This window comes from Thunnus thynnus, chromosome 10, assembly GCF_963924715.1.
Source record: "Thunnus thynnus chromosome 10, fThuThy2.1, whole genome shotgun sequence".
NCBI classification, from domain to species: Eukaryota; Metazoa; Chordata; class Actinopteri; order Scombriformes; family Scombridae; genus Thunnus; species Thunnus thynnus.
In genome coordinates this window covers 11,056,884-11,084,157 of record NC_089526.1, presented here as the reverse complement: position 1 = coordinate 11,084,157, position 27,274 = coordinate 11,056,884, and the positions used below count along the sequence as shown (strand labels likewise).

Here is a 27,274-nt window from a genome sequence, read left to right as displayed (position 1 = left end):
AACAATAAGGGAACTCTGATTCCATGTGTGGGTAATCCTTGTATCTATTTTCATTGTTTTTTGAATCCAGCACCTATCCCACTGAAGCTTCGTGCATGTCCACATGGCTTCTCTGTTTACTTCACAACAATACCATTTCAAAAACGTCAAATACACTAAAGAAAAACCTTTAAAGATCACCTTTTTAAGCCACTAACATAATCCCATTGAACAAAGACAACCAAACAAGTGATGGAAAGCGACAACATGGACTGGCACTTCAGAAAAGAGCAAAACATTGAATCCTTGAGATCATCCATGTGCAATACTTGCATCTATCCCAAAGCTATATCCCTTTAATACACTCCAATCAAGTGAGCACCCTACTCTTTCTCAAGATGTCGTCAGAAATTATTCAGTAAACATTGCAGGTGCATGAATGTCTCCATTTCAACAGACAAGGCTGGTGGAAGAGCCAGCATCCTCTTTTGATTGTGGCCATGAGGGGTACCAGCATTTTCCTAAATAACATTCTGAACTTTCAGCCATTCCACTGCTGCCTGTTAACGCTTGTTTACTTTCATCATCGGACAGACGGCAAGCTGGTGAGGAAGGAAGGAAGAGAGAGATTGATTTGAGTGTCAATAATTCCCCTGGCATATGGCAGAGGTGATTACATGACATGAGATGGAACACGGGACTCTTCAGATTTAGAGCTTTAAGTCAGAGGGATGGCACAATGGAACAGAAGCATCTATCAAGCTGCAGTGTTTACACACAATTTCTACAGTATTATCTAAGCTCTGCAGCTATTGCAGACTCTAATTTCATCAGCTGTTGGATTGTCAGGACATGCATCATTATGCATTAATAGACAACATGTTCAATTTGCTGCTCGTTGATAGAAACCTGCTTACTGCAACTGTTGCAATAAAACAGTTGAATACATTTTCACTGTGCGATCAATACAGTCTGGTCATGATCAGGGGCTAATGACCCTGAAGCGATATTTAAGGAACAAACAGCCTGCTTGGGCATAGCTGCAGTAGCTAGCTAACCTCAGAGGAAATGGTGTGTCAAGATGGAGGATTGTCGATGATGCAGCGAAGGCACACCACATTAAAATATAAACAGAACAAAACCTCCAGTGCTGTCCAAATCTGTTTGGGTAGCCTGACTGTGCACCTGCCAACATCATCCGGCAGTGTGCCTAATATACCGTACATCTGACAAAGAAAGCCACTTTGTTGTCAGGAATGAGGAGCAGGCGACAATTAATTTGGGATCATTGACATAAACTCACTCATTCGTTCACTCATCTTTGCAACTATGTTTCACATCTACAAAATGATTCAGTTGAAAGAGAGACATGGTTGTTTATGAAGCAAAAGTTTCCAAAAATGTGCAGTTTCCTGCCTCTCCATGATGAATTTTTATCATTAGTTTTTATATCCTTGCAAATTTAATGTCTTTGGGTTTTAGACAGGCAAAAGCAATTAAAATACATCACTTTAGGAAACTGTGATAGACATTTCCCTATTATCTGACATTTTACAGGATAAATGATTAAAAAAAAATCAATGATAAAAATGAATTTTAGAAAATCTTCCTTGACGAATCTGTGACAGCAGAGCTGGCAAACAAGCCTTATCTAATCTAAGAAAAAAAAACTCCGCAAAGAACATTGTTTTTTATCAGATTCGTTTCATAGAAAAAAGGCTGGATCTTCGACGAAGGTAGTGAGCTGCATGACAGCAGACTGATGGTAAAAGAATTTTCCTCTGATGGACTATTGAGGTTAATGGTACTGAAACTCAAGAGCCAGTAATGACGGTAAATGGACTGCACTTATATAGCACTTTTCTACCTTAAATGTGCTATGCATGATAATCCAAAATAAATAAAACTTCAACAGACAGAATCTATAGCCAGTGAAAGTGCTAATACATTGCACCAATGCTAATTTGCATCAACTGACGGTATTTGCAGTATGAGGCAGTGATGTCTTAGTGATTTCTCTTATCGGGGTATGATTTTATGTGTATCCAGGCTGGACCAATATACTCACTCTCTTTCTGGCTAGAGTTCTGGCTGAGGCCCCCGGCCCAGGACCATCTTTGCTGCCGGATTTCTGCCCAGGTCTTCTTGGTTGACCGATGGATGGCTGCTTCATAGCGTTCCTGGAAAGGATACAGAATCAGGTATCAGTCATTTAATGTCTAATGCATCAAATACAATATGCAGACCTGAGTAGAACAGTGTTTAGAGAGATCGTCCTTCAGCTAAAAAGCCCGGATTCAAGCACTCAGCTTGGTGGAAGTGTCCTTGAGCAAAATCCTAAATCCCCTACCCCCCCCATCTGCAACTGACTCTGTTCAGCCACCATTCCTGTGAAGGAGGGTGTTAAAATTTGTAGCCCGGGGTTCAATATGGTAGGACAGAAAAAGACATGTGTGGCAGTGATTGTTTGAAATCTGCCACTTGATAAGCATCATATCTCTACAACATTATTTTCAATCTAGCCCATGTTCTAGTCCAAACGTACTTTGTTCTTCTCCAGTTTCTGTTTCTGTCTCTCCTCCAGGGCAGCTCGCCGTTTTTCCGCCTTGATCCGTTGTTCCTCCAGCTTCCTGCGGCGCTCCTCCAGCTGCTGCTCCCTCAGCTGCCGTGCCTTCTCCTCCTTCTCCAGCCACTGGGTCTTTTTAGCAGCTAAGATGTGATAGAAGACATAGTCAGAAGAATAAGAAATTACTAAAAGAGCACTCGACAAAGTGCTCTCTTTTGTGTTTCTAAAATAGATATAATGCGTATCCTCTTTTAATGATCCTTTCTTCGGCAGTTCTTCTGTATCAGTTTTGACTTGAAAGAGTAGAGTGATATCTGTTGAAAGCCCCTACTTGACACCAAAAAACATCTTTTGGTAAGTTGACAGTTTTCAAGTAAAATCCTGTTTGAATCTTGAATCCATAATAAAGAAAAGTCTAGCCTCTCTGATGTTTACTTCACATCTAAAGCTGTCTTTGAAAAAAAAAGCATGTCACCCTTCACCTTTATCCCTCTTTGTGTTTGTGTTTTGTGAAAATAAATTCAATTACATGACTTTTCTACAGAATACTGCATAATGCCAAGTGAGACAGATACAGTACTTCTGAAGTTTTTATAACACACTAATCTCATCACGCCTCCACGTCAGCTTCAATAAACTGCACACTTTGATATGGAAATCGTCTCCTCATCCCTGAGCTGTACAAAGAGGGTGTAAGGAAGCTTTTTGCAGCTGCCTCGCTGTGTACACAAGTCACCATAAAACCTCCATGAAGAATCAGCCTCTGCAAGAAGGCGAGGCTTAGCTCTCTAAAGCACTTGATGCAACAAAAGCAACTGGTTGTGGATTTTAGATTATTGTGACAGATCATTGCAGAGATGCCGGAAGCTAGAGCGGTTAAAATTTATTGGGAGACACACAGTTCGGCTTTTATATTGGAAGGGAACAACAAGCTGAGTTATACTGAGACACTGCTTGCCAGCACCTTGCGGCAAACAAAATATATCTGCTGCACTGCGTATCTCAGCTCATCACAGCTTGATGGCCTCGATTTCAGAGAAGCCACATCATTACCTTCCAGTGATACAAACCTTTAGGGGAAAGTGCAGTGGAAAGTGCTTCATAATTCACCCGTTGTGCTGTGATGAGTGCAGAGGGGGAAGGAGACTGCCTCAGCCGCCCACAAACGTGATGTTTAAGGCTTGCTAAAATAGATTGCAGTTTTCCACTCCAAGGGAAACCTTTAAATTATTGTAAAGACTGCACACACTTCCATGCAAATCAAGTATGTGACAGTTCGTGACACTCGCTGATGTAATATTTGGATGTGACTCATTCAACAGGAGTGTTTGGTAATGGTTTTCCAGAATATAGGTGCTGGTTGCAGGAAGGAAAATGAGCTGGAAATTGGCTAGGGGCTTGGTGGTCACACTATACTATGAAGAGAGTCAGTCCAAGTGATTTCAGCTCATGGCTTACACAGTTTTCAATTTTCTCAGAGTGCCACTCATCGTAAGTCATTTATGCATCTATTTCAGGGCTTTCAGTGATAAACTGATGTCCAATTCTGAATATCTCACGTTAATATTACTTTAAAATACATTCTTCAACTGTCTCCTGACAGTGATTAGTACTGACAAGTAACATCGGGACCTGGTATAGTGAAGTCATTAAATAATCATAACCAGAGGGCTGCTCTAACCATGGTACATGAAGTATTTATACCATTCCAATACAGATGGACAAGGTAGGAGAGTAGTTTCTGTGCAGTTGCAGCCAATTCTCTTATGCAAGTCTCTCAAAGCTTGACCTAAACGTAACAAAGACCCAATAATATCCAAGATGGAACATGTAGGGATTTTCTACTCATGACTCTGTTATTACTGAACTTGCAATACTACTGATGATGATTGATAAGCTAAGTCTTCCTGGACAAGATCTCCTTTTAAGCTGATATTGTAAACACAAGCTTTGGAAGGATCTCATTTTTATCCAAGTCTGACTTGAGAGTATTAGATCAGACCAGCACCATCTGGCATGCCCCAGTGATCGCCCAATTAGACCGATCCACGCTATGAAGTATGTCAAACTCATCTCACTGCTGTCGAACACACAGTTGGATTAGACTACAAGGCATTACTGAAAGTATGAGTATGACAGTTTAAAGGATGGATTAACTTAAGATTTCCTGGAGAAATGTGCAAATGTGATAAATATAATATACTGTAGACATCCGTGTTAACCAAAAATGTGAATATATACTTTATCTGTGCAAGATGCAAAAATGCATTATCACCCAGCTCTGTATCTAAACTGTGTGATTTCTGTTTGGCTATAAAAAGTTGTTTAGATGCAAATTTGCAGCCAAGATAAATCTGGCTGCAAGCTGAAGCTAAAACCCTCCATTTTCACCAGTAAGATTGTAATCATAGCTGCATGTGGTACAAACATGCTATATTTAAATACAAAATTCAAGTTCTGTGGTGTCTGCAGTTGGAACATGTAGATGAACAAAGTTCAAATTCAGAGCATGCTATGTCCTCTTCTATGTGAACTCCAAACTCTCTGTCTAATAACCATAACAACATAACATCATTTACACATAAATGATTGGTTATGTGATCAGTCTATGGCTACATGAATTCTATAGAAGACATATTGATGATGTTCAGAGAGAGAAAAGGTTACAATTAGTTTAAATTTTCATGGTAAAGAAAAAGAAGACAACCATGATTTTTAAAAAAAAAAAGTAACATCACTTGGATTAAATGAATGAAACAGCTCTAGTGCTGGGCAATATGACCGAAACTCAGTGTTATAATTCTTTTATGTACAGTCTTTACCTTAATGATCAATAAATCAAGTTGCAGCTTTGTTTTAAAAGAAGAGATGGAGGCAAGAGGAGGCAAGATGAGGCAAAGCGTACAAATGGATGTTATTTTTAAGGGGACAATTCTCAAAGTCATATGAGAAGAGCTTTTAACAAATTTATCGACTTGATCGGTTTATTGCCCAGCTCCAGGTAAATCTACTGAACTTAATTTAACTGATACATTCAAACCAAACAGAATGATGATCAAAAATGGGCTTTCACCACCACCACCACCACCACCACCACATACAAATAGGTGAGTGGCTTACCTTGTAACTTGCTGAGCTCTTCTGCAGGGGAAGGAGTGAGAGAAAAGACATAGGCAACTGTCAATCATGCAAAGCAGTGCACGACCAGCTTGTAGCCGGGTGATAACGTGGCAGCCGTGTGTTAAATGAAAATAAATAAAGAGGACTTGGGCAATGAGATACAATACCAACTGACAAAGTATAGCCATGTCACTTGTTATGAGACCCAAGTACAAGCCACTGAGGAGATTTTTCTCCAGTCAATCAAAAAACCACCAACTAAAAATTGGGAAAAATTGTTGATGACTCAATTTCAAAGTCATAGATATTCATCACACCACAAAAATGCAAACTTACCAAAACAAGATAAAAATGGCACTTCTTTGTCAGTGTGAGAAAAATCTCAGTTAAATTAAAATTGTATTAACATACATTTTAGTGCAGAGGTGATCTAAAGCGCTGATTACTCAAGCATACAATAAGCAAATGTTTTGACTTTGCTCATGAAAATTTCAGCATGCATGAAGAAAATGGTAAAATGGTGGTTTGGCTTTTTGCTAATTTCAGTCAGGTATGTGCAAAAGCCTCAACTATTCTTTTATCCTATCCAGGTTTCTGTGCTACATGTGCATGCCATATGCAGCCTAGAGCCAACCCAGTAGCAACACAACTGCAAACCAAAAATAAAAACTGCTTTCACCCCAACACTAGGGGGAGTTCTCTTCCTGTGTAAAAGCTTTGTCTTCCCACCCACTTACCCAGATATTTGGCCTTCTCCTCTCTCCGCTCCTTGGCAAGCTGCTGCCTCTCCTCTGACCTCATGATGTCTAGGATAAGAAAAAAGAGAAAAAGGGAAAAAGTGTGTACATGAGAGGCATCATATAGTCAGTTTGTATCAAATCTAATCAATTTGGCCAGATAAGCTCTCAGACACATGGCTTTTATTAATGTTGTATGTTTCCTTGCAGGTCAAGATCAAGACAAACAGTGAAGACACATTTTTTGCAAATTTACAACCTCTGCAACACCAACACATCATGAGAGTAATTCAATATCTGAGATTCATGCCATACTTCCATGCAACTGCACAATTAAAATTAGATTAAATTGAACTGGTTAGTCAAGTTCACCTCAGCTGGATTCATTCTTTGAGAGCAATTTGGGTAATGCAGCGAATATGGAGTATAATTACCTGAGTTAATTTCCTCATTCCTCGAAAAAAGCATAACATGTGTCTTATTCAATATATCAAAAAGAGTATTTTGTCAACAAAGCACTAAATTTACCTGTAAAACTTTTAGTTTTTTTGTGCCATCAGTCATTTTATCAGAATACTCTGTAACACACTTCCCTCAATCCAAAACTGTCCTGATGCAATGACGATGCACCTGCCCTCTGATGAGCATGAATATGAGTAAATGTTTTCCTCAATGCTGCTAAGTCAGCGTGGCAAGGGCTTTAAACTTTTAATCACCACAAGGAAATGTATGTCACAAGACAATGATAGGAAACTGGCAATGTCAACACTTCAACATTGATGCTCTCCAAAGGGCAGCTGCCGGTGAGTGCTATATTCTCTGGATTGAGATAAAAAAAACACAAAGAGCAAATGTTTGAGGAAAACTCTGCAGGCAAGCTAGTCTCCTCCAAATGAAAGCTGCAGCATGTGGCAGACCTACTAAATCTCCTATGCCATCTGGATGTCAGTGTATGTTTGACTGTGATATGTTATGACCAGAGGGGAGCTCTTACATATATCTCATCTCTGTGTGACATCTCTAATGTCTACTTTCACATAACATTCCTTCCAAATACCTGACCACTCAGTAAGACAAACTCAAGGGGAAGAAAGGTGCATGCAAACACTGAACCATCTCAAGAATTCAAACAGCATCCTTTCATGATGGCTTGTGCTCCTTCTTGGGAAACATTCATTTTACAACCAAAGTGTGTGATTACAAATGAAGACATGCTCTGAGAAAATAAGTACATGTAAGTACTAATATATGATACAGACTCACAATAAATCAGAGTTTTTGACTGTGATTTCCTTAAGTGTATGATCCTATATCTCCTAAGTTCTTTTAGGTGGCCCATTGAAATTAATTAGCATCCATTCAAAAAGATCATTTCATAGTTACTTCACTCTTTCAGAAGTCTGCATAGAATTGCAATTTGAGGTGCAGATTGTTCACACAGATCATTTCTCGACCACCGGGAAACACTGACACAGGCTGCAGTCTTGATCTTCCTGGAGTCTTCACACCACATCATCCTCCTCAATCCTCACAGACCAGATGTTCAACATCAAACACAAAGGAACTCATCCTTCAGCAACGTCTAATAAGGGGAGGCGTGAATCAGAAACACGAAAACAATCTGCCATGCAGCCTCCCCTATGAACAACCTCTGACCCACTTTGATATTTATAGGACTATGGAAAGCTCATGTGCATGATGTTGGACGGTGTGCTATGCTGCTGTTTGCAACTCACTACCATGTTAATCATATCATCACATGCACAAAACTTCAGAGCAGAAAAAAAAAAAGAGCAGTCCAGAAAATACTGCTAGGTGCAGTGTTTGGGCTCCAGACTCTACACACACACACTGACATCTTCACAAAATGTCAGCACTGTGTTATTTTGTTTGCCTTTAAATCAGGGTACAAAAGCAGCAGTGCTGTATAGTGTGATGTGCAACTCAAACTGGACAAATCCGATGGACACACAACAGGAAAAAGAAAGCATTCTAATGTGTTTAAATTGGTTTCTTTCACTATTCTAATCTGACACAACACCCTAAATTGTAAAAGTACGGAACAATCATTGACGTGAAGAGGCTCTGATCAACAGAAGCAAATCTCTGCTATCAAGGGAAAATGTTTGAGACATGACAAAATACAGCAGCTTCCAACTTCACTACAAGCCTCAACATTCAATTTGACTAATTAAGGGGCCACAGAGTGTTTTCATCTTCACCAAACTCCTCAGCATGGTGCAAAACCTCCTAAGTAATGAGCTTTGCGGAAACAGTGGAAAAGGAACTTGAAGGACAAAAGGGAAGTGTGGGTCATTTTTGGAATCAGGAGACTTAGGACTCAACTACATATTTCTCTAAAATAGACTAGACTTTGGCAAAGAACACAAAAAAAGACTTAGGAAAACTGGCTAAGGTCATATGAAGGGATCCAAACTGACAGAACTGTTATAGTTTCAGGAGCAGTTTGGGACTTGGTGGGGGTTTATCCCTGTCACCTCACGCTAAGGGAATAAAGACCATGACCACTGTGAATGGATTAATGGATAAAGAATAAAGGGGGAGAGAGAAAAGAGGCTTACACTCCCAAAACCCTCAAACATGTTCCTTAGAGTTTGCATGTGCTGTTAGCCAATGGCTGTAAGGAGTTCAAGTGGTGGCATTGTGGAAACAGCTATGGTGCAACTACCAGGTCAAAGTAAATGCCTCCTTGGCATCAACCACTGAAATGGGATTCCTATTCAGGTTCCTTCAGCCCACCTTTCATTAGAGACTGGTGCATGGCAGTGACTAGCATTGACCGCCCACTTACCAACAAAGCTCATTTGTCCATATTTTACTGGGATATTTTCTTTACTAATTTAATTCTGCCTGAAATCTTCTAGCCCTGCTTAGCAGCTTCTGTTCCATGTTTGTTCCAACGATTAAAGATAAACTGCAGCAGCTCTATTGGATTTAGCTTCAGGTCTGAAAGCATGTGGTCATTTCTACTTCGATACTAAAGCATTGCCTGTCTCATGAGAGCTGACCTAACTCCAGCAGAGTGCGGATGTATTGCACCGTTATTAGAGCATAGCTTTGTACCCGTCCACGTTCAGCTTCCATTATGAGTTTCACCTTGAAGGAACTGAACACTATACACATAACATGAATACTTCAAAGCAACATTTCTGTTCATCTTTACCTCTTTTCGACTTAGGGACAGGGGATGCCGGTGATCCAGGTGATCGAGGAATGACATCAGGTTTTGTGGGGGTGGTCAATCTCCGGTTCGTATCTTTCTTAGCTGGAGACTCCATTCTCTGGGTGTTGTCTGTCTTCGGGGGGCTGCTCTCCCCCTCCGGATCAGGCCTTGTGGGGTTTTTGATCAGTTGTGAGTGGGGAGCTGGTCAAAGACAAAGAATACAAAACAAGTGAGTAAATGACAAGGTAAAAGGTAGAACAAGCACACAGATGGAACTCAACCAGTTAGTCCTCATTCCTTTCACTGCTGGGCCTATGAAGGAGTTTAGGGTGGTGACGTAAACTTCCTCAAGAACTGCACTTATCAACTATGAGGGGTGGAGTCCATGGCTACAAGAGAAGACTGTTTTCTTTGAGAAATTGTTCAATTTGATAACTCAAATGTCAATACTGTAACAAAATAATGAAATAGTGCACCACCAAAGAAATAATCTAAGCTCTTCTGTTCCTGTAAATGTTTCTTTCAGTTGTTGAGCAACATTATCTGCTGCAGATTACACCATTTGCTCAGAAGCACAAGATAATAGGTCTTAAGCCTGCTCCTCAAACTCTACGCCTAATACCACTTCTCTGCAGCACAACTGATTTATCGACAGTCTGGCCTGAGCAAATGGCCTGACTCTCAGGCAGAACAAAATGCAGTAATTGCTTTTTGGCATCCAGATGATTCTATTGAGGTGAAATGAATTTGCTTAGGAAAACAGAATCAATCAGAATCAATGATCACCCTCCCAGGGAGTCAAACTTTTTGATGAGAACTACTCAATAACAGCCAGTTTAGGCCCATCAGTCATCTGTGCTACCAGAGATTTTAAAGGATTCTTATCAAAAGAATGGCTGGGCTGGTTTGTTGGGACTGCAGCTTCACTCAGAGCACCATGACTCACATTTGGCAAGCAGCTGAACTTGAATCTCCTACTCAAACATTAGTTTGCCCAGGCTTTGACGGCCAAACAAAGACCGTCATGGGAGGGACACTTGGCTTTGTCCACTCAGCACTGTACCCCTGCGTTCCCTGTGGAACCATGTCGGAGCACAGTTCCTTCTGCATAGTCTCTGAAGGTAAACACTGGGGCAACATGCTGTAAATTATTCAGACTTTGGCTAAAAACAACACAGACAGTAGGGGGCTGTCACAGAGAGACAGTGAGCACACTGAAGATTTACTATACAAATGCTGTGCTATTCAACAGTTTGCATAGAAGAGAACCAATGAGGAGAGAGACCAATGCTGTGCAACTTCAAAGAGAATTGATTATAGCTTTGTGTAGAGTATGCAACTGTACAGTGTGCTTCTTAAGCCATAAACATCTCCTCGAAGACAGGCCATATTTTTTTTCAAACAACTTGCCCCCTTGTGAGTAAAACTCTGATTATTATTGGACAGAGGTCTGCATGAACAACCTTCAGCCGAGTAAACAGGTCAACTTCTCACCACTGCAGCTACAGATGCCTAGTAGCACTCAGTGAGATATCAGGCCTCTTGGCAAAGATTGTCTGAGCTCATCTGGGCACATGGAAAAGCTATGTCATCAGTCTGGGAAATGGAGGCTATTACTGATGACCCTTAGTTGGATGAAGCCTGATGGGCAGAGTCTGTGTGGGTCTATGAAAGAGTTCAGCTGGGAGACAAGACACTGTGTTTCCCCTGTCAAAGCATGCCACTATTAAATAAGCATTCCTTGGGCAGTGATGTGCTCTGACAGAGAGGGGCCATTGTTGTGGTCTCTGCATGGCAACGGGACAGCAGCCAAAACAGTGCAATGACAGTGAGAGGGGAAAGGGGGGGGGGTTGGTTGGTAGTGAGATAAACTGAAAGTAGAGGATAAATACTTGATACTTGGTGGGAAATTTCGATGTGATTTTGGAACAGAATGCAACTTAGTCAGTAATGTACAATGATGATTAAAATGAAAATTACCTACTGTTATTTGTGCAAAAAATGAAAAAGCTACAACACTGCACTCATCATTTGCAAACAACTTTATTGAGAGCAAACTAAAACCGACCACTCCTGGCTTTTCTTCTTCTGTTCTTCTATGTTACTGTATTGCGATAAAATCTGTCACTTTACATAGAAGACTGCATGTGATTTAATATCTGCAATTATCAACTGATTCTCTACATCACTTTTGCAAACAAATGATGCTGCACACAACCCCAGTTGTTGCACCATTGTGACTACTAAGGTGAGTCTCTGAATTTATCATCATAGACATTTTCTAACAGATCCCTGCAGATATGACAACAAGGTGATAGGATTAAGTGCAGCTCTGAGAGATGGGCATTGTATTACCTCATAGCCTGTGAAATTTTCCCATACACCTGGGAACTGGAGCCACAAAGAATTGGCTGGCTGACAGGACTGTAGGCAACTGGTCAGACAATCACTGTGATCTGTATTGTCAATGATGGGGAGAATGAGAATGTAACACACACGGGTACGTAGGTGGCGCTGACAATGAATACCAATGAAACCTGAGGCTCTCTGGAGGAAAATAGGATGGGAGCTGAGGGAGAGGACTGCTGCTGCGTAGCAAGGGACTGAAACAAGGGCTGATTGATGCAGGCAGCTCAAACTATCTGCACCACCAGACAACTGGAGGAATGGAGTGTATGAGACATGACTAAGAGTAAATACAAAAAAAAAAAAAAAATCGCAGAGAGTAAGAAAAGGTAGAGCTATAGCTGCACCTTATGATTGTTTACATTATTGATTAATATGCTGAAGATTTTTTATTGGTTGATTAATCAGTAAGTCTATAAACGTTTTTTTTTTTTTAAATAAAATGATTGTTGGTGCTTGGTTTTCTTTCAGCTCATCAATTAATCGACTCATAGTTTCAGCACCAGTTACAACATTTAAAATAACAAAGAAGTCTGCTAGGCTGACTCACTCAAATTCCGGGACTTTTGCCTGTCCTCACATTGTGATGAGTACAGTGACCTCTTACAGCAAACAAGATTGAGACAACCTCATGCGGTGCTTTGAGCAGAATGCTTAAGTAATATTTGCTCAGATGTACTAAATGCAATGGGGAAATCTGTTCAGAAATCCAGGATCTGTGTTCTGGCTGTTCAAAAAATATGAATTGAGCAAAGTTAATCAAATTATCCGGTTTTTACAGAGTGTTCTGTGTTTGTGTGTGAAATAATTACAGAAACAGGAAAACTTAAGCCTAATTCTATGATATTTGTACAAATCTTACACCAGAAGTTGCTTGTATCATCTGAGCAATTCCTCTTTCACCATATTTACACTCCAGCTTCCCAAAGGTACTGCAACCAAGGGACAACTACAGCCGAAAGCCATTAGACCACCCTCTTGTGACATCACTTACATTATTCATACTCATAAATCAATGCAGACCAACTTCCTGTGAGATGCTAGAACCTCCATCAAGCCTGGACATGGAAAAACACTTTGGTGTATCTTATTATTGGAAGGCCCGGGACAAAGATACACAGGACATTTGGTGAGCATTTCACAAGCTAGGTTACATCTCAGACAGGTAGATGGTTTTGGTGTGCACCACCAGTCCCTCTTAAGAGGTACTGAAAACCTATTTCTTAATCAGCTTCTTTCTATAAGCAAAGTGGTTGTACATGATTATTTTACATGCAAGATTTCTGCATTTGTGTTTTGTCAGTGCTCCTCTCTCTGGTTTGAAGTTGGCAGGAATCTGTTTCCACATACTTACAAAACAGTAATCAGAATGTGATGACAGTTGTTGGGTACACTGTGATACTGAATAAACTATACCCGCATAGCCCTGATAAAGCAGATCAGTTGAGTTTTGGAGTAATAAACTCATTACTTTATAACTAATGAGATTTTTTCTAACTTTAAATTTGATTGCTGATTATTTAATCACAAATTTTAAATGTTTAAAAAGGGCATATCATGCACATAAATTAAATTTGAAACCAAGCTTTGAGGTTCCTGAAGTTTTAGAGAAGAGACATGATACTCCACACCTTCTAAGTATAACTGCCACTATGCATCAGCTTTGACCCATCTGATGGTAGCATGTAAACTACAACCTAGAAGCCTCTGAAAGCAGTGCTGTCCTGGCAAGGTTGCTTTGTTTTATTCTCCTATTTGACAGCCATGAGACCCGAAGTGGGTCAGACGAGGTTCAGGAATCTGTGGCATGCTGTGCATGATCATTGGTTGAACTTTACACCGTCACCCTGCTCCACAGCTCAGTTGGCCCCCTCATGTCTCACCATGGGGCCTCTCTTGCTGCAGGTGTCAAACAAAGCCTGAGGCACTCAGCTGAATCCATTTATATGCAAAAATGCTACGATGCCATATCTGTAAAAGTCAGCAGATACTGTAAAGGAAACCTTGCAGAAGTGGGTATATGCATGCATGCATGAGCACAGTGTGGGAGCAGAATGGCAGGTTGAGAATCAGCAGGTAATTAGCAAACACCCAGTGCTATTTCCCAGTTAGAAGCATGTCAAGTTGGACAAAATAAATGTGCAACCTCAAATTTGGGTTTGGTCAAATGTAGCAAAGGCTAAGCAAAGCTCATACTACATTCACTCTGTTCACTCCAAAGTGCAATTACAAAGGAATTTAGTCCTTAACAGTTTGACTGGTGATATTGTGAGTTAAGAGCCAAGGCAAAACGGGGCAACTGGTAATACTGCCACAGAAAATGTGATTTAGCAGAAATCCAATTTCACAGCATATTATTTTGTTAGAGCAGGTTATAAATACACACACCGCAAAGCCTGCTTCTTCATGTACAGTAGTGCTGTCCCACTAAAACCTAAATTAACATAGTCACCTCCAAAGCAGGGCACAAGAGCCCATCCAGTTTCATCATTTTAAGAAAACTAGTAGAGTAGAATATTTACGACTAAACACTAAGTACTCCATCATAAATATTAAAAAAAAAACACAGTGAAGCAGAGAAGACAGAGAGGTTATGTCTGGAACATTATGTGCTCACTTCATAATGGAAGCATTTTTATCTCAACACCAGCTGTATAGGCTTCAGATAATATTTCACACCTATTTTTCTACCTGTTCATCAACCTCATAGAGAACCTGTATATCTGAGTAAGAAAATCTTGTTTCTTCAGAGCAGCAGAGCACAACACATGACTCACTGTATGACAGAATCGACAAAGTATGACAGCACATTGTCATGACAGTGTTTGCTCATTTACAGCTTAGAGAGGGATGCTTTCAGTTGAGAAGAGCTATAAAAAGCGACAAAAAAACAAGCATCCATTCCAAGTGTCAAGTAAATACATACAGTATGTTAATGGTAAGCTTTAAAACGATCTTAGTTACATCATAGTGGCCAGTCATGACGAATACAATTTACAACTGCTGCTCATTTCCATTTGTGATGCAACATCTAGAGCACTGCCAATGTATTTTTAAGATACAAGGCAGAGTAAGAATATAGGACAAGATATGGAATATTTATGAAGCCACGAGCTTCATCTTACGCACAACTCTTTCTGTATCCTGCCAAACAGATAAGAAAAGGAGTGACTGCATAGATAGTCCACCAACTAAATTAACTAAAGGTTTATATACCAAGGATACAGAGAAGCTGCTAAACCTAAATTTCTTATGAAGTAAGACTCTAAGCACTTTGTAAACAGGGCGGAAATGCAGCACATTCTCTTGAATAATGGAAATGAGGCAAACAAGAGGCGAGGAAACAGTATTGAGTGTGAAATCAAAAGACTGGAAAGGGAAAAGAGCGGCAACAAAAAAAAAAAGAAAAGAGGAACTTGGGAAACACAGGGAGAATGGATCTGCATCTCATTTGGGATGGGCCGGGGGACTAATGAACTACCTCATCGCTTACCCCTCCTAACCCGTTGCCCCTTCACCCTGTTGTGTCCCTCCTGCACCGAATAGGGTGATGTAAGAGGGCAAGGGGGCCCAGACACACAGGAAGCGCAGTGTAAACAACAAGCACTGACGCTACGCCAGACCGGGCCGTGTGTGTGTTTGTTTAAAAGGTCCAGGGTAGCAAAGTTTTCAATAGATGCAGATACTAGATACAAAAAACAGCGTTAAAACATGCAAACGAACCACACATGGAAAAGATCCTTGGGTACTCTAACTGAAGTTGCACCTAATAACTATTTTCTTAAGGGATTAATCTATTGATTATTCATCCAATTATTTGTTTTATTTACAAAATGTCAAAAAAATAGAAGAAAATGGCAAGTTCCCACAGCCCAAGTTGATATCCGCACATTTCTCACAACAGTCTAAAACTCAAAGATATCTAATTTACAATAATGTGAAACGGTAAAATGTAAGTAAAAAGTAAAAAGTCTTCACATTTGAGATGCTGGAACCAAAGAATTGTTGGTATTTTGCTTGATATAATCCAAATTGTAGCCACATTTTCTGTATATCTACTGCAAATTTAAGTAATAGTTTGTTATCTTGATACAACTCAGTAAACAAGGACTGAATGCCAAATTAAAACTGGTCTAAGATATCTGATACAGACTGAAGGAACCTAGTCATAAGACTACAGCTGATGTCAATACAAAAGGTGTTCTGCATACCAACTACAAGGCTGAAGACACTTCAAGAGACAGCATTCCTTCATGGCATGTCAATCGGCCAGTGAATACTAATGTCAGTGACCGCAACAGCTTTCATCCCATCACCTGGCCCAGGCTGAGGACAATGCCTGGCATTTAGCTGCTGCTCTTTCCTGCACCGGCGCTGATGAAAGGCTCCGCTGATCTGAACTAGCAGCAGCTCCCTGGGGACCCTGCATCTGCTGCTGCCACCAACATGCTCCAACGTCAACGGATAAGTAACCTAAACAGCCTGACCAGTGGTCGGGTAGTTTAGAGAACTGCCAAACTCAAGCCTTTCTCAATGACATCAGAGGACAAGGAGGGATTTCTGTGCCGTACAGGCTGCCATTCATAACTGGAAGCAGTATATCAGCATGCCAGACAGTCGCTCCTGGCAACCTGCTGCACGTCCCTTTTTGGGGGGTTGGGAAGTCAGAGCATGATCTAATCCTCACTAGTTTCAATGTTGGGTTTTTCGGTCCCCTGTCACAATCCAGGGCCAGTTTTTAATCAGAGTACGATGGGAACTATTTGTACGAACGTGCATAGGAGTCGCTTGGGATTGTTTGTGTGGCTGTTTCTTTTATACTTGTCTATAAATGTGTTTCTGTTTCCATTTCAAACCCACCTACCCACAGGAAATGAATCAACAAAACAACTTGCTTGGTGCACGCAGGTCCACACAATGTGCTGTTGAGATTTGGAGGGTGCTTGCATTGGCTCCTGCATAGGTTTATAGAGATGTTTTCCTGTATCTTCGGAAAAGCATAAATCCAGTTTAGGAGGACGTTCACATTGTCAATCTTCACATTAAGTTTGAAATACATACAAGGGGCTTCAACGTCCTGGGGCTGGCCAAATAGCAGCTACAAAGCTGACCAGTCTTAAAGCTACTTCTAACATCTCAGTTATCTGTAAAAATGACTTAAAACAGACCTTGTGCAAATGTGTCCTCGGTAAAGACATGTCAGGAGTATTCCCTCTCTGCTCTTGAAGCTTCTCTGGGACCAATCAATAGAAACAGGTAATAACTGGTGACATTCTTCATCAGGACAGCATTGTTGACATTTTGAAGGACCTGAGACTGTGTGTGTCCTTGTCTGAGGTAGCTTGTTTGTCAGTTTGTTCCAATATGGTTATTTTCCAAAACATTACCTAAAGCAAAAATCAGGCCCTAGCAGTAATCTCATGACCCTTCAACATACAATTACATCCAACAGTTATCATTAACTGGATTTTTGTCTCTCCACGCAAAAACCCAGAACCTTTCTGCTGGCAACATGGACCAATCATGGCTTTCATAATCATAGGTGACTATGAGGAGGCAAATCCCACGCACTCTGTGACAAGGTTCAAACATTTCCATCAACAGAAACATGAAATGGCACTGATCTTAAAATGTTTTTTTTTAATAATGTAATTTCTTAGAAAGCAGGTACAATAACTAAACAAATTGCCAAAGTGTGTCAAAGGGTGGTTTTGGATGACATATAGTACACCTGCTGAGGGATGTGCAGGGAGATCAAGATGTGTTTACAGTATATGAAGCGTGCCCTTTAGCTGGACAGGGACTAGTCTAATATTAGCAGATAGGTCTGGTGACTGGAACGAACCAACAGACGACAGAGAGCACACAGCAGCCACGTCTGGGATATTTTCAGACTTGGTAGAGGTGGTAGGAACAAGCTACACAGTCCAAATCAAGACTTCCCTCCCTTTGTCCTTCCTCCAGTGTCCCAGAGAGATAGGCGGTACGGCTGACTGATGATAAATTTAAGCTACACCACTGCAGCATCAGCCTTCTTCCTGTGTCACAGTAGAGACTGAAAGACACAAGGGGGTTAGGAAATGCAGATGCTTGTTAAACAGCACATGTGTATGTTTCATGCTTGTTCATTGAGGAGGTTTGACGTAAGAACAGCATGTTTGGCATTCAGTCACTTAGCCAAGCTGCAGCAACTGTGCAGCATCTAGGACCAAACTCAGTCCTAGACTATCCTTTTAATTTGCGTTTTTAATGTTTTGTACCGTATTTCTTATTTGATTTTTTTAATGCACAATGCAAAGCACTTTGAATTTGCCTTTGTGTATGTCTATGTAAATAAACTTGTCTTGCCTTTCCTTGGTCCAATAATTTGAACAACCTCTAGCCACTGTCTTTCCAGTTTCATTATGTGCTGATGCAGTAAATTTATTGGTTATAAATGTCTGCATTTTGCCCTGTGAGTCAAGCTGTTCATTGCAACCTGACTGTACAGCTTGGTTCACCCTGTTATTACCTTAAATGTCTGTAAAAAACCTTGGGGTTATACTAGGTGACCAGCTGACCTTCACCAAACACAACATGGCAGGCTCCCAGTCATGCAGATTCACTTTTTATAACATCAGGACAATTTGGCCATACCTGTCTGAGCATGCAGCACAATTCCTAGTCCAAGCACTGGTCATCTCACGACTGAGCTGCTGCAACTTGCTCCTGGCTGGACTACCAGCGTGCACAGTTAAGCCTCTGCAGAGGATTCAGAATGCAGCGGCACGTCTGGTGTTCAACCAACCTCAACAAGCTCATGTCACACCTCTGTTCGTCTCCCTCCAATGGCTCCTGGTGGCAGCTTGCATCAAGTTCAAAGCTTTGATTCTTGCCTTCAAGGCAGCAAATGGAATGGCACCTTCCTACACTGAGTCACTTATCAGGCTGTATGTCCCCTCCTGTCAACTCTGGTCTGCAAATGAACAGCATCTGGTAATACCATCACTGCCTGGTAAGCAATCACTATTCAGACTCTTCTCATTTGTGGTTCCACAATGGTGGAATGAGCTACCTAGCTCCATGCGGTCTGCTGACTCCCTTGGTACATTCAAGAACTCCCTGAAAACTCAGCTCTTCTGTGAACACCTCAACACTTGAGCCCCTTAACCTTTTTAGTACTTTGTTGATTGTTGCACTTCTTTCTTGTTGCTTTTGGTATTTCCTATGCACTTATCTACTTCCTGTTGTTTCTTACTTTATATATTAAAAAAAGCACTCTTTCTCATTGTACTTGTACCTGGTCAGCTACTTGACAGTTTGTACCACAAAGTCTGAAAATGACAGTGGTGGTTTTACTGGGGGTTATGTGCTATTTCTTGGCCAGGTGCAGTAACTTACTGGTGGATGCTGCTAAGCAAATTTTGTTACTAGCCATGTTTCCCCCAGTTTCTGGTCTTTATGCTACGCTAAGCCAACCAGCTACTGGCTCAAACTTCCTATTTATTGTACAGTTATGACAGTGGTACCAATCTTCATATCAAACTTTCAGCAAGAAAGCGAATAATTGTATTTTCAAAAAATGTCAAACATTTCCTTTAATTACCCTCACACAGTTTTAATTAAATGGTGAGTAATGCACTTATTTTTATAGTAATTAAATCATTTTCTTGTATGCCTTAAAACACATTTCTTTACACAATCCTTCAGCTTAAAGAAGTTACAGGTGGTCCTTGACAAGTCATAGCTCTCTGAATGATCAACTGTATTATATATCAAAGGGTCTTGTTTTAAGAAAAAGACCAAGGGAGCTGGTTCTATGTCTGAAAGTCATTTTTCAAGATTAGACACATTCTTGGGGCAAAATGTGAAGTTACAAGTATCTTATGAACATTTTGGAGGCTACTCTACCAAAACTATAGCTCCCAGACATTTTAGAAGTGTGACTAATAACATATGTGATAGGGCTATGGAAAGTAAGGAAATTAATATAGTTGTCATTACAATGGACATGACAAAGAAGAGCTTGTAATAATAACTTTCTTTGAAAAAAAAGCTAGGCAGCACGTATAGTAGTTAAACTGATTACTTACAAAGTGAGACCACACAAACTAACAGTCTCTGTGCTATATGAGTTACTTGGTGGGTTTAGTGGGTCAGGGGTGGTTCAAGGGTAGGCAAGTTCAACTATAATCCTCCCTTAATCCATATTTTTTGAGTAAACACTGTTTTTACAAGTTTTTTTTGACAAATATACATCTAAAATGCAAGGTCAAAAATAACCTCATAATGTACAAAGTTCAGAGGCTCAAATTTAGTGGTGTCTGTCTGCCATCAAGGACTCACAAAGGTTCACAAAAACAAGCATGAACTGTGTCCGCATGCACGTATTGACCGCCGCTTTTGGTAGCCATTTCCTGGTAGAATACTGCTGAGACAGAGTTTGCACAGTTAGAGTGTTGGTTAATGGGAAGGCTTTCTCTCTTATTTGCCTTCCAGAGTGCTGGGTTAGAGATCCACCTCTATTCCCCTAGAGAGGTCAGTGTCTGGGCAGTGTGATTTACACCATCTGGGTGCTACAGAGTGGACCAGACTTGACATGATGCCTCCTGTATGTGGAGTGTTTAACTCTGGGGGAAATATTTCAATTTTTCACAGTCTGATTCTTGAACAAAGACACATACATACATGGATGTACAAAAGCTGACAATATAGAGAGAAATTGGTTCCACACTCCGATATGTTGAATTGAAATGTCTAGAGGTTTATATGCCAACTTTCAGTTTAAATGTGAGGCTGTTTTTACCTTCCACATGGGCTGAGCAGTGTAGTAATTGCAGCCTTATCTTTTTTTCCTGCCATGTTGTTACATAAATGGGAGACTATTAGCACTGATTCCAACACTGTTCAACCAATATGGATGTGGAAACTCTCAAACACCCTTAACTCAGCTTTTTAACCTTAGTTTTAAACCATATCTTCTAGAGTGCAAAGAAACCAAAACCACTGAAGATGTGTCACTGTTTAAAAACTGCACTGTAGTTTCAAGACCAGACCTCAATGCCACAGTGCTGGCATGACTTCAGTCGGTTCTTTGTGACTCAGATGCTTCTGTTCTTTACCCTCCTCTCTCCAAACTTCATACATGACTGAGTACTTCTATAATATGTGCTGAATGTGGGCTTTGGACATATCTGAACATGTGGGAACTGGGAAGCCCCCAATCTCTAACACCAGCAACCCTGACTGAAGTAGCTTTAGAGGAATAATCAATTAATCCTCACACAGAAAGACACTTTTATCTTGTGAAAGAGCATGATATAATAATTCTCAGTTTGAAACCTTTAAGATGTGTCTAATCCTTTTAGCCATCCATGCATTTTGTCATTTCTTCCAAAAAGGTAACAAGGATTAAAATACTTGAAGAGAGCCATTTGATTGACAAAGTAATCTGTGATTGCAGCCACATATGATGAATTAAATGGATTACACAGGATGGAGCCCACACATAGGTTGGTCCTCTTTTGTATAAACCACCTAATATTATAAAAATGAGATTAAAAAACAGCAGGGTAAATGTTATGTTGTGCAATTATTCTCTGCCACAGACACAGAAATAAATCACATTTTAATTTCTGCTTCTGCATAAACGATTTTAACCCTTAACATTTCCAGCACATAGTGACAGCACATACCAAGAGATATAATAGTGTGCATCACTCTGCTATATATATGTATACATACATACATACATGGTGGAGGATGTGGACAATTTGCTTGATGATACATTTCAAAACATCATCATAAGTGGTGATCCTCAGGATCATACGCATCTCCTACAGAATGTGAAAACATGTCATTATGACAGACACATCACCTTCATATTGCTCACAACAAATCCTGCACAAAACAATGTCTGTTCTCTTTGTTAGCAGGTGCCATTATTAGGCACTGAATGCCCACAGGAATCTGCCCACTGCTAATTTACAAAGACGCTAAAGCAGCCCTCTCTCTAAAAATGGGATGCGGTTGCACGTATTCCCCTGATTACATAACAATTCTCGCGGCTGAAGATGTGTAGCTGACTGATCCTGTTTACTGCATTCTTGACAGCCAAAGTTGGTGGATTCTCCCATATTACACAAAAGACAAGGACTAGGCTATACTATTATCTGTCTCCCTGTCAGTCTGATGAGACTCTTTATCCTCTACATGGTTATGGCTTTTCTCCAAATAAAGTTTGTATAATGACTCACTAGCAATTTAAAGCACTGCCTCAGTATCATCTATTTCTGTTTTTATTGTAGAGATCAGTGCAGTGAGCCGTTACATTCAGGGTCTGGGATGTCTGTGAATGTTAGAAATGGTGAATCTTGAAGGAAGATAAAAGTGTCTATGCATCTTGGCTGGTCACGGCTCAGCTGTTCAGGTACGGAGATTAAAGAGGACGACCAAACAGAGCCGACTGACAAAGAGTGGCAGAACGGGAGAGCTCAGAGAGAAGAAAGCCTGCATAAAGAAAAGAGGGATTAGAAGATCTTCTCAAAAAGTCCTGACAGCAGATTTTCTCAATACCAGGCTGGGATTTCATCAGCTCCAGTCCAGGGGCCTCTAGTTCACAACCAGGACAATTGTCCTGCTGCTTCCAGGTGCTGTTTAAATCTCCCTTAAGGACATTTTATGTGGGCAACCCACAATCTTCTGAGCTAATAAGTCAGGAAACCGTGTCTTTTATCAGAGATTTTAAGTAATGGTCATACTCCCTCTTCTTCTTTATAAGAGATTGTCTTGTCCCAGTAATGTACCATAAAGGTAAAATCTCCCTCAAGAACAACACTGTGGCTTTGAGTGATATTCAAAACTTAATCCTTATCTGATACAGCTGTGCAAATGTGAAAAAACACATGACAGAGCAACATCATGCTTTTTGTGCTTGAGTTATGAAGAGAAAGAGAGAAGGTTGGAGTTCTGATCACCATAACTGATCGCAACAGGCTGAAAAAACAACTTTTGATCATGTTCAACAAGCATGGGACATCTAGGGTTCTCAAAACTTTTTGGGGCCAGGGAAAATTTTCCAAGGACCCCTAATAATCGCAACACTGATTAAGCATATGCTTACTACCATTTGTACTCTTAGATGTATTCTAAAACTTTTCAACCTAAATACTTTAGAGCTGTTTCATAGTGATAAGCAGAAGCATTTCAATTTGAATCATGTTAATACCACTGAAATACTTTAAAAAAAGAGGGTCTTTTTATTTAAGTTGCATTTGGACTTGACAGCATTTTTACTAACATCAGTTACTTGAAGTAAACTTTCAGAAAAATGAACATTTGCAACACTGGCATAGTCCCTAATAAACCCAGACATTAAAATGACCAGTCTAAAGCTGACTTTAAGTAAGTGCTTCAACTTCAAAATAATTAACTTACTCAAACCGTTGGCAGAAAGCTCTGAACAAATCGAAACAGATGTTATAATAGTTACAGAACACATCATAGTAATTAGACCTATTACTTCAGAAAATTTTGATTAGAATAATTGCATTAGGCTACTTCACATTCTTAGCTCACACAATCACAATGACTCACTTAATGCTCACCTAAATTAATGAGATGGGTGAGCCTGTCTCTCACTACACAGTTGCTCCATTCTTGGAGTGATGGATGACAGGCAGACTATAAAATCATTCTCCACATGCAAACGAGCCCTTCGCTTAGTCGTCATTGCAGTCAAAGTGGAGAATGATGACTCACAGAGGTAAGTGGCAGGAAAGAGGAGCAATATTCGCATTGGCCTCGGCAGTGAGTTCAGGACAGTGAGAGGGAGGGCCATAAACCTGCATGAGGCACCTGCTGGAATAAGGCCTTCAATGTTCTATCACAGGATAAGTCCAACAGCTCCTCTTCTGCCTTACCGGTGAGGCCACTTGTTGTTGCAGCTGGGGCAAAGGAATCCTGCACCCAGTCTCAGCCATCAGTGTTCACATGCATAGCCTCCTTGGACAGAGAGGTTGAGGCTATTGAGCAAGTTGAATATGTTGGCAAGATAGGCCAATTTGGCTACACACTGCAGGTCGGAAAAAAGTTCGGAAAGATGTTGGGTTTGTCCTCTCTCTAAACTCATCTCAGTGTGTAGCTCCAACACCCGCTGCAAAACTCTACCACGAGAGAGCCATCACACTTCAGAGTGATGTAGCAATGCGTCATTCCCAGCATCAATCTCCCTACAAAGTTGTCCAAACAAACATGACTGCAGTGCCCTTGCCTCCACAAAATTAACTGCAGTGTTCAAAACAGAGTGAATGTCTGGTTCCATGCCTTCAGATGCAAGCACCTGCCGATGCAGCATAGAGTGTGTTTCCATAACCTCCACATCAACAGCCTTTATCTGTGTAACAACCCCACTCTTTCAGCCCATCATCACTGCAGCAGCATCCATACAAAACTCAGTCTCACTTCAGTCATGAAAGCATCCAGGAGTCTGATTGTTTCCTCACCTTTTGTCCTCCCTCCCTGCAGAAGAGAAAGTCCTCCAAAATGTTTCCTTTTTTTTGTTTTGGTTTGCTAACCTTTCCCATGGTTAGCAAACCAAAACAATCAACTGAGCCGCACTAGCGATGTCTGTTGATTCGTCCAACTGAATAGAAAATTGCTTACAGGAACACAACCTATCCAGTAGCTGTGAGTAAATGTCAACTGAGAGTTCTGCAATTCTCCCCCTCATGGTGTCACTTTTAGCAATCCAGTGAGCCACCAAATAAGAAGCCCTCTATGCTTTCTCTGAAGTTGTGGCCAGGTTTACCATCCGTGTTTTCTGGCAGGTGTATTCCTCGCTCTTTCAACGCAAAAATTATTTTGTTTTGCCCTCTGGGTGCTTTGTAATTAGATGTTGCTTCAGCTTGGTTGGTTTCATGGCTTTGTTCGCAAGCACCTGAAGACACATGACGCATTTTGGTCTGCCACTGTTCTCAATAAAACCAAACTTAATATAACTGCCATCATTTTCCCATACTCACCAGCTAATGAGCTGGCTAATAAGCCAAGTTAATCAGCAGCAGGAAACATTCATTGTACCCTGAGTGTAGTGAGTGATTCATGACAGATTGACGTGATGTGTGACAATCATATCAGACTTTCTATTGGCCCAAAGCTAACATGGGAGTGATGCACACAAATATGTTTGTTTTATTGCACAGCTTGGCACAAATGGTCCCCATGTGTAGATATGCACTGCCAATTTTATAATTTAAAGCAAATTATTCCCCCTGGCTATGGGTCGCAGACACTGAGAAACACTGCTATGCATCACATGAAACAAGAGGCCTGATGTCATTGCTCCATGAGTCACAACACATAAACTCCGATGACAGTTCCTCCCACATTTACAATTTCATGTACATTATGTTACTCAGAACATGCTGTTTAAAAGACACACACGACTACAGATCAAGATTCCCACGACCAGGGTGGAGCTCTACCCTCCTCCTGCTTGATGGAGAGCCAAAACAAGCTGACCTCCCTCCATGAAGCCCCCTGTCAGCAGGAAGGAAGTTTTCTGTTGTCAGAAGGAGGAGGTCACATTGTGTGTCCCCTTCTATTTCCAGAAGCAGGAGACATGTCAAGACACAATGCTTTGGCATGGATATTCAAACACTGGACCAAAGCATGATGTCTTGCAAGAACAACTGCACGCTGGCAGATGTCCAACAAGGGTATTTCATTTTGTCTTTAACTGAGACATTTGTTATGGCTGAATGAGCCGACATGACATTGGCCTTGAACTGCATGATCATGGGATCACTTAGTTTGTAATTGCACATATAAATCTATAACTAAGCTGGATGTGTCTGGAGTGTGAGGTTGTCTCTGTGTCCTGCACTTTGGCCGTGGGCTGAGTGTCTCATTAAAATGTTTTGATTTCAGGAGTTGTTTGGTGCATCTCTGCACCAGCTGAAAATGAGCCAGACTGCACCTGTGCATTCAGAACTATTGCACGTATCTGGAAAACATCCTCTGGTAGAGCAGCACCAAAGGGGAGATAGGAGAGGATGCCAGACCGCCTATGTGACTGCATCATGTTAGTAGTGAGCTAAACATAACATAAGGAGGGGGATGGGATTAGACTAGTCAGATTACCTCATCTAGCACAAATTGTGTTATTATAACCCTGGTGGCTGAGCTCTGTGCGAAAGGAAAAGCCAGCAGCTGTCAGCTGAAGATCATACCGGTGTTTTGTTTTCATCATGAAAAAGGTCTGCAAATTTGATAGATAAATAAATACATATTTGATTGTCACAGAGATTAAAATGAGAGGTTGAGGTGTCCAGCTTGTGGACAACAACAAGGTAGCATTTGCTTCATGATCTGTGGACTGTCTGTCTCCGCACCTACTAATGGGTTATTCATAATTCATCAGATTTTATTCCCGACAACGCTCTCTGACATTGCAACACTGTCTATCAACCCCTTAATGAGGCAGACAACTACTGTAAAGTTAACACTAGCGAGACAACATTTTAAAACAGTGTGACAAAGGACATGAATGACAAAGCACCCCTGCATTTTTTCTAAAAGCAAGACAGACTCAGCTCAAAGGTAGACAGGACTGTGGTTGAAGACTTACATTTTGCTGCTGGCAGAGTATTTTCCTCCATTTCGGCGGCAATACCCTCGCTTTCTATTCTTTTGTTCATTCAAACATGGGAGTTTCGGCTCTTCCTCTCCAGCAGTCCTCTCATTCCTCAGGCAGTAATGAGGGGGGGAAACTTGGTCGAGTCACTCCAGTTGCACCCGATGTCCTGAACGAACCGGGGCAGGAAACCCTCCTGAGAGCGTCCAGTGATCTCAGACAGAAATAGAACAAAAAAAAAAACACACAAAAAACCCAGACTGCTCTCAGACAGACGCACCGGTGGCTGCTCCTGAGAGAAGTTAAATAAAAAAGGTGTCAGAGTGAATTTGGGAGAAACGCGGGGGAGGAGGAGTGCGGGAAGTTTCGCACTCTCCGACACACCACAGTTGATGCTCTGCTAGTGCGGATGGTCCCTCACTGGCCTCCAGATCGGACTGTACCATTACCCAGAGAGGGGGGGTTGCGGCTAGTATATTAGCATTTTCTTAAATGATAGCAAGATTTAACTTTATACAAGACAGATACAGTAACTGTTATATTCTGATGCATCTATATTGTATTCTGAAGGCAAACTTAACGGGCAAAAACACATTTATTATGTGACAAAAATACTCTGTCTCCTCCTTTCTGTTGGTTCCTCCAGCCACAAAACTACAATGCACTCG

At 40.9% G+C, this 27,274-nt stretch overlaps 1 protein-coding gene across 4 annotated transcripts in view; it reads right to left on the bottom strand.

The window, feature by feature from the left end:
* Window positions 1-27,007, bottom strand: part of map7d1a (MAP7 domain containing 1a) — a 42,443-nt gene extending 15,436 nt beyond the window's left edge. The window contains exons 1-6 of one of the 4 annotated variants that reach the window (XM_067600915.1): window positions 26,601-27,007; window positions 9,587-9,787; window positions 6,403-6,471; window positions 5,666-5,686; window positions 2,525-2,688; window positions 2,048-2,159 (exon numbers count right to left, since the gene is read on the bottom strand). In XM_067600915.1, coding sequence (XP_067457016.1) covers window positions 2,048-2,159; window positions 2,525-2,688; window positions 5,666-5,686; window positions 6,403-6,471; window positions 9,587-9,787; window positions 26,601-26,670 — 637 coding nt within the window. In that variant the 5' untranslated portion in view covers window positions 26,671-27,007. The remainder of the gene's footprint in view (window positions 1-2,047; window positions 2,160-2,524; window positions 2,689-5,665; window positions 5,687-6,402; window positions 6,472-9,586; window positions 9,788-26,600) is intronic. The other 3 variants (XM_067600917.1, XM_067600916.1, XM_067600918.1) reach the window with 3 other exon arrangements.
* Window positions 27,008-27,274: the final 267 nt, after the last annotated feature.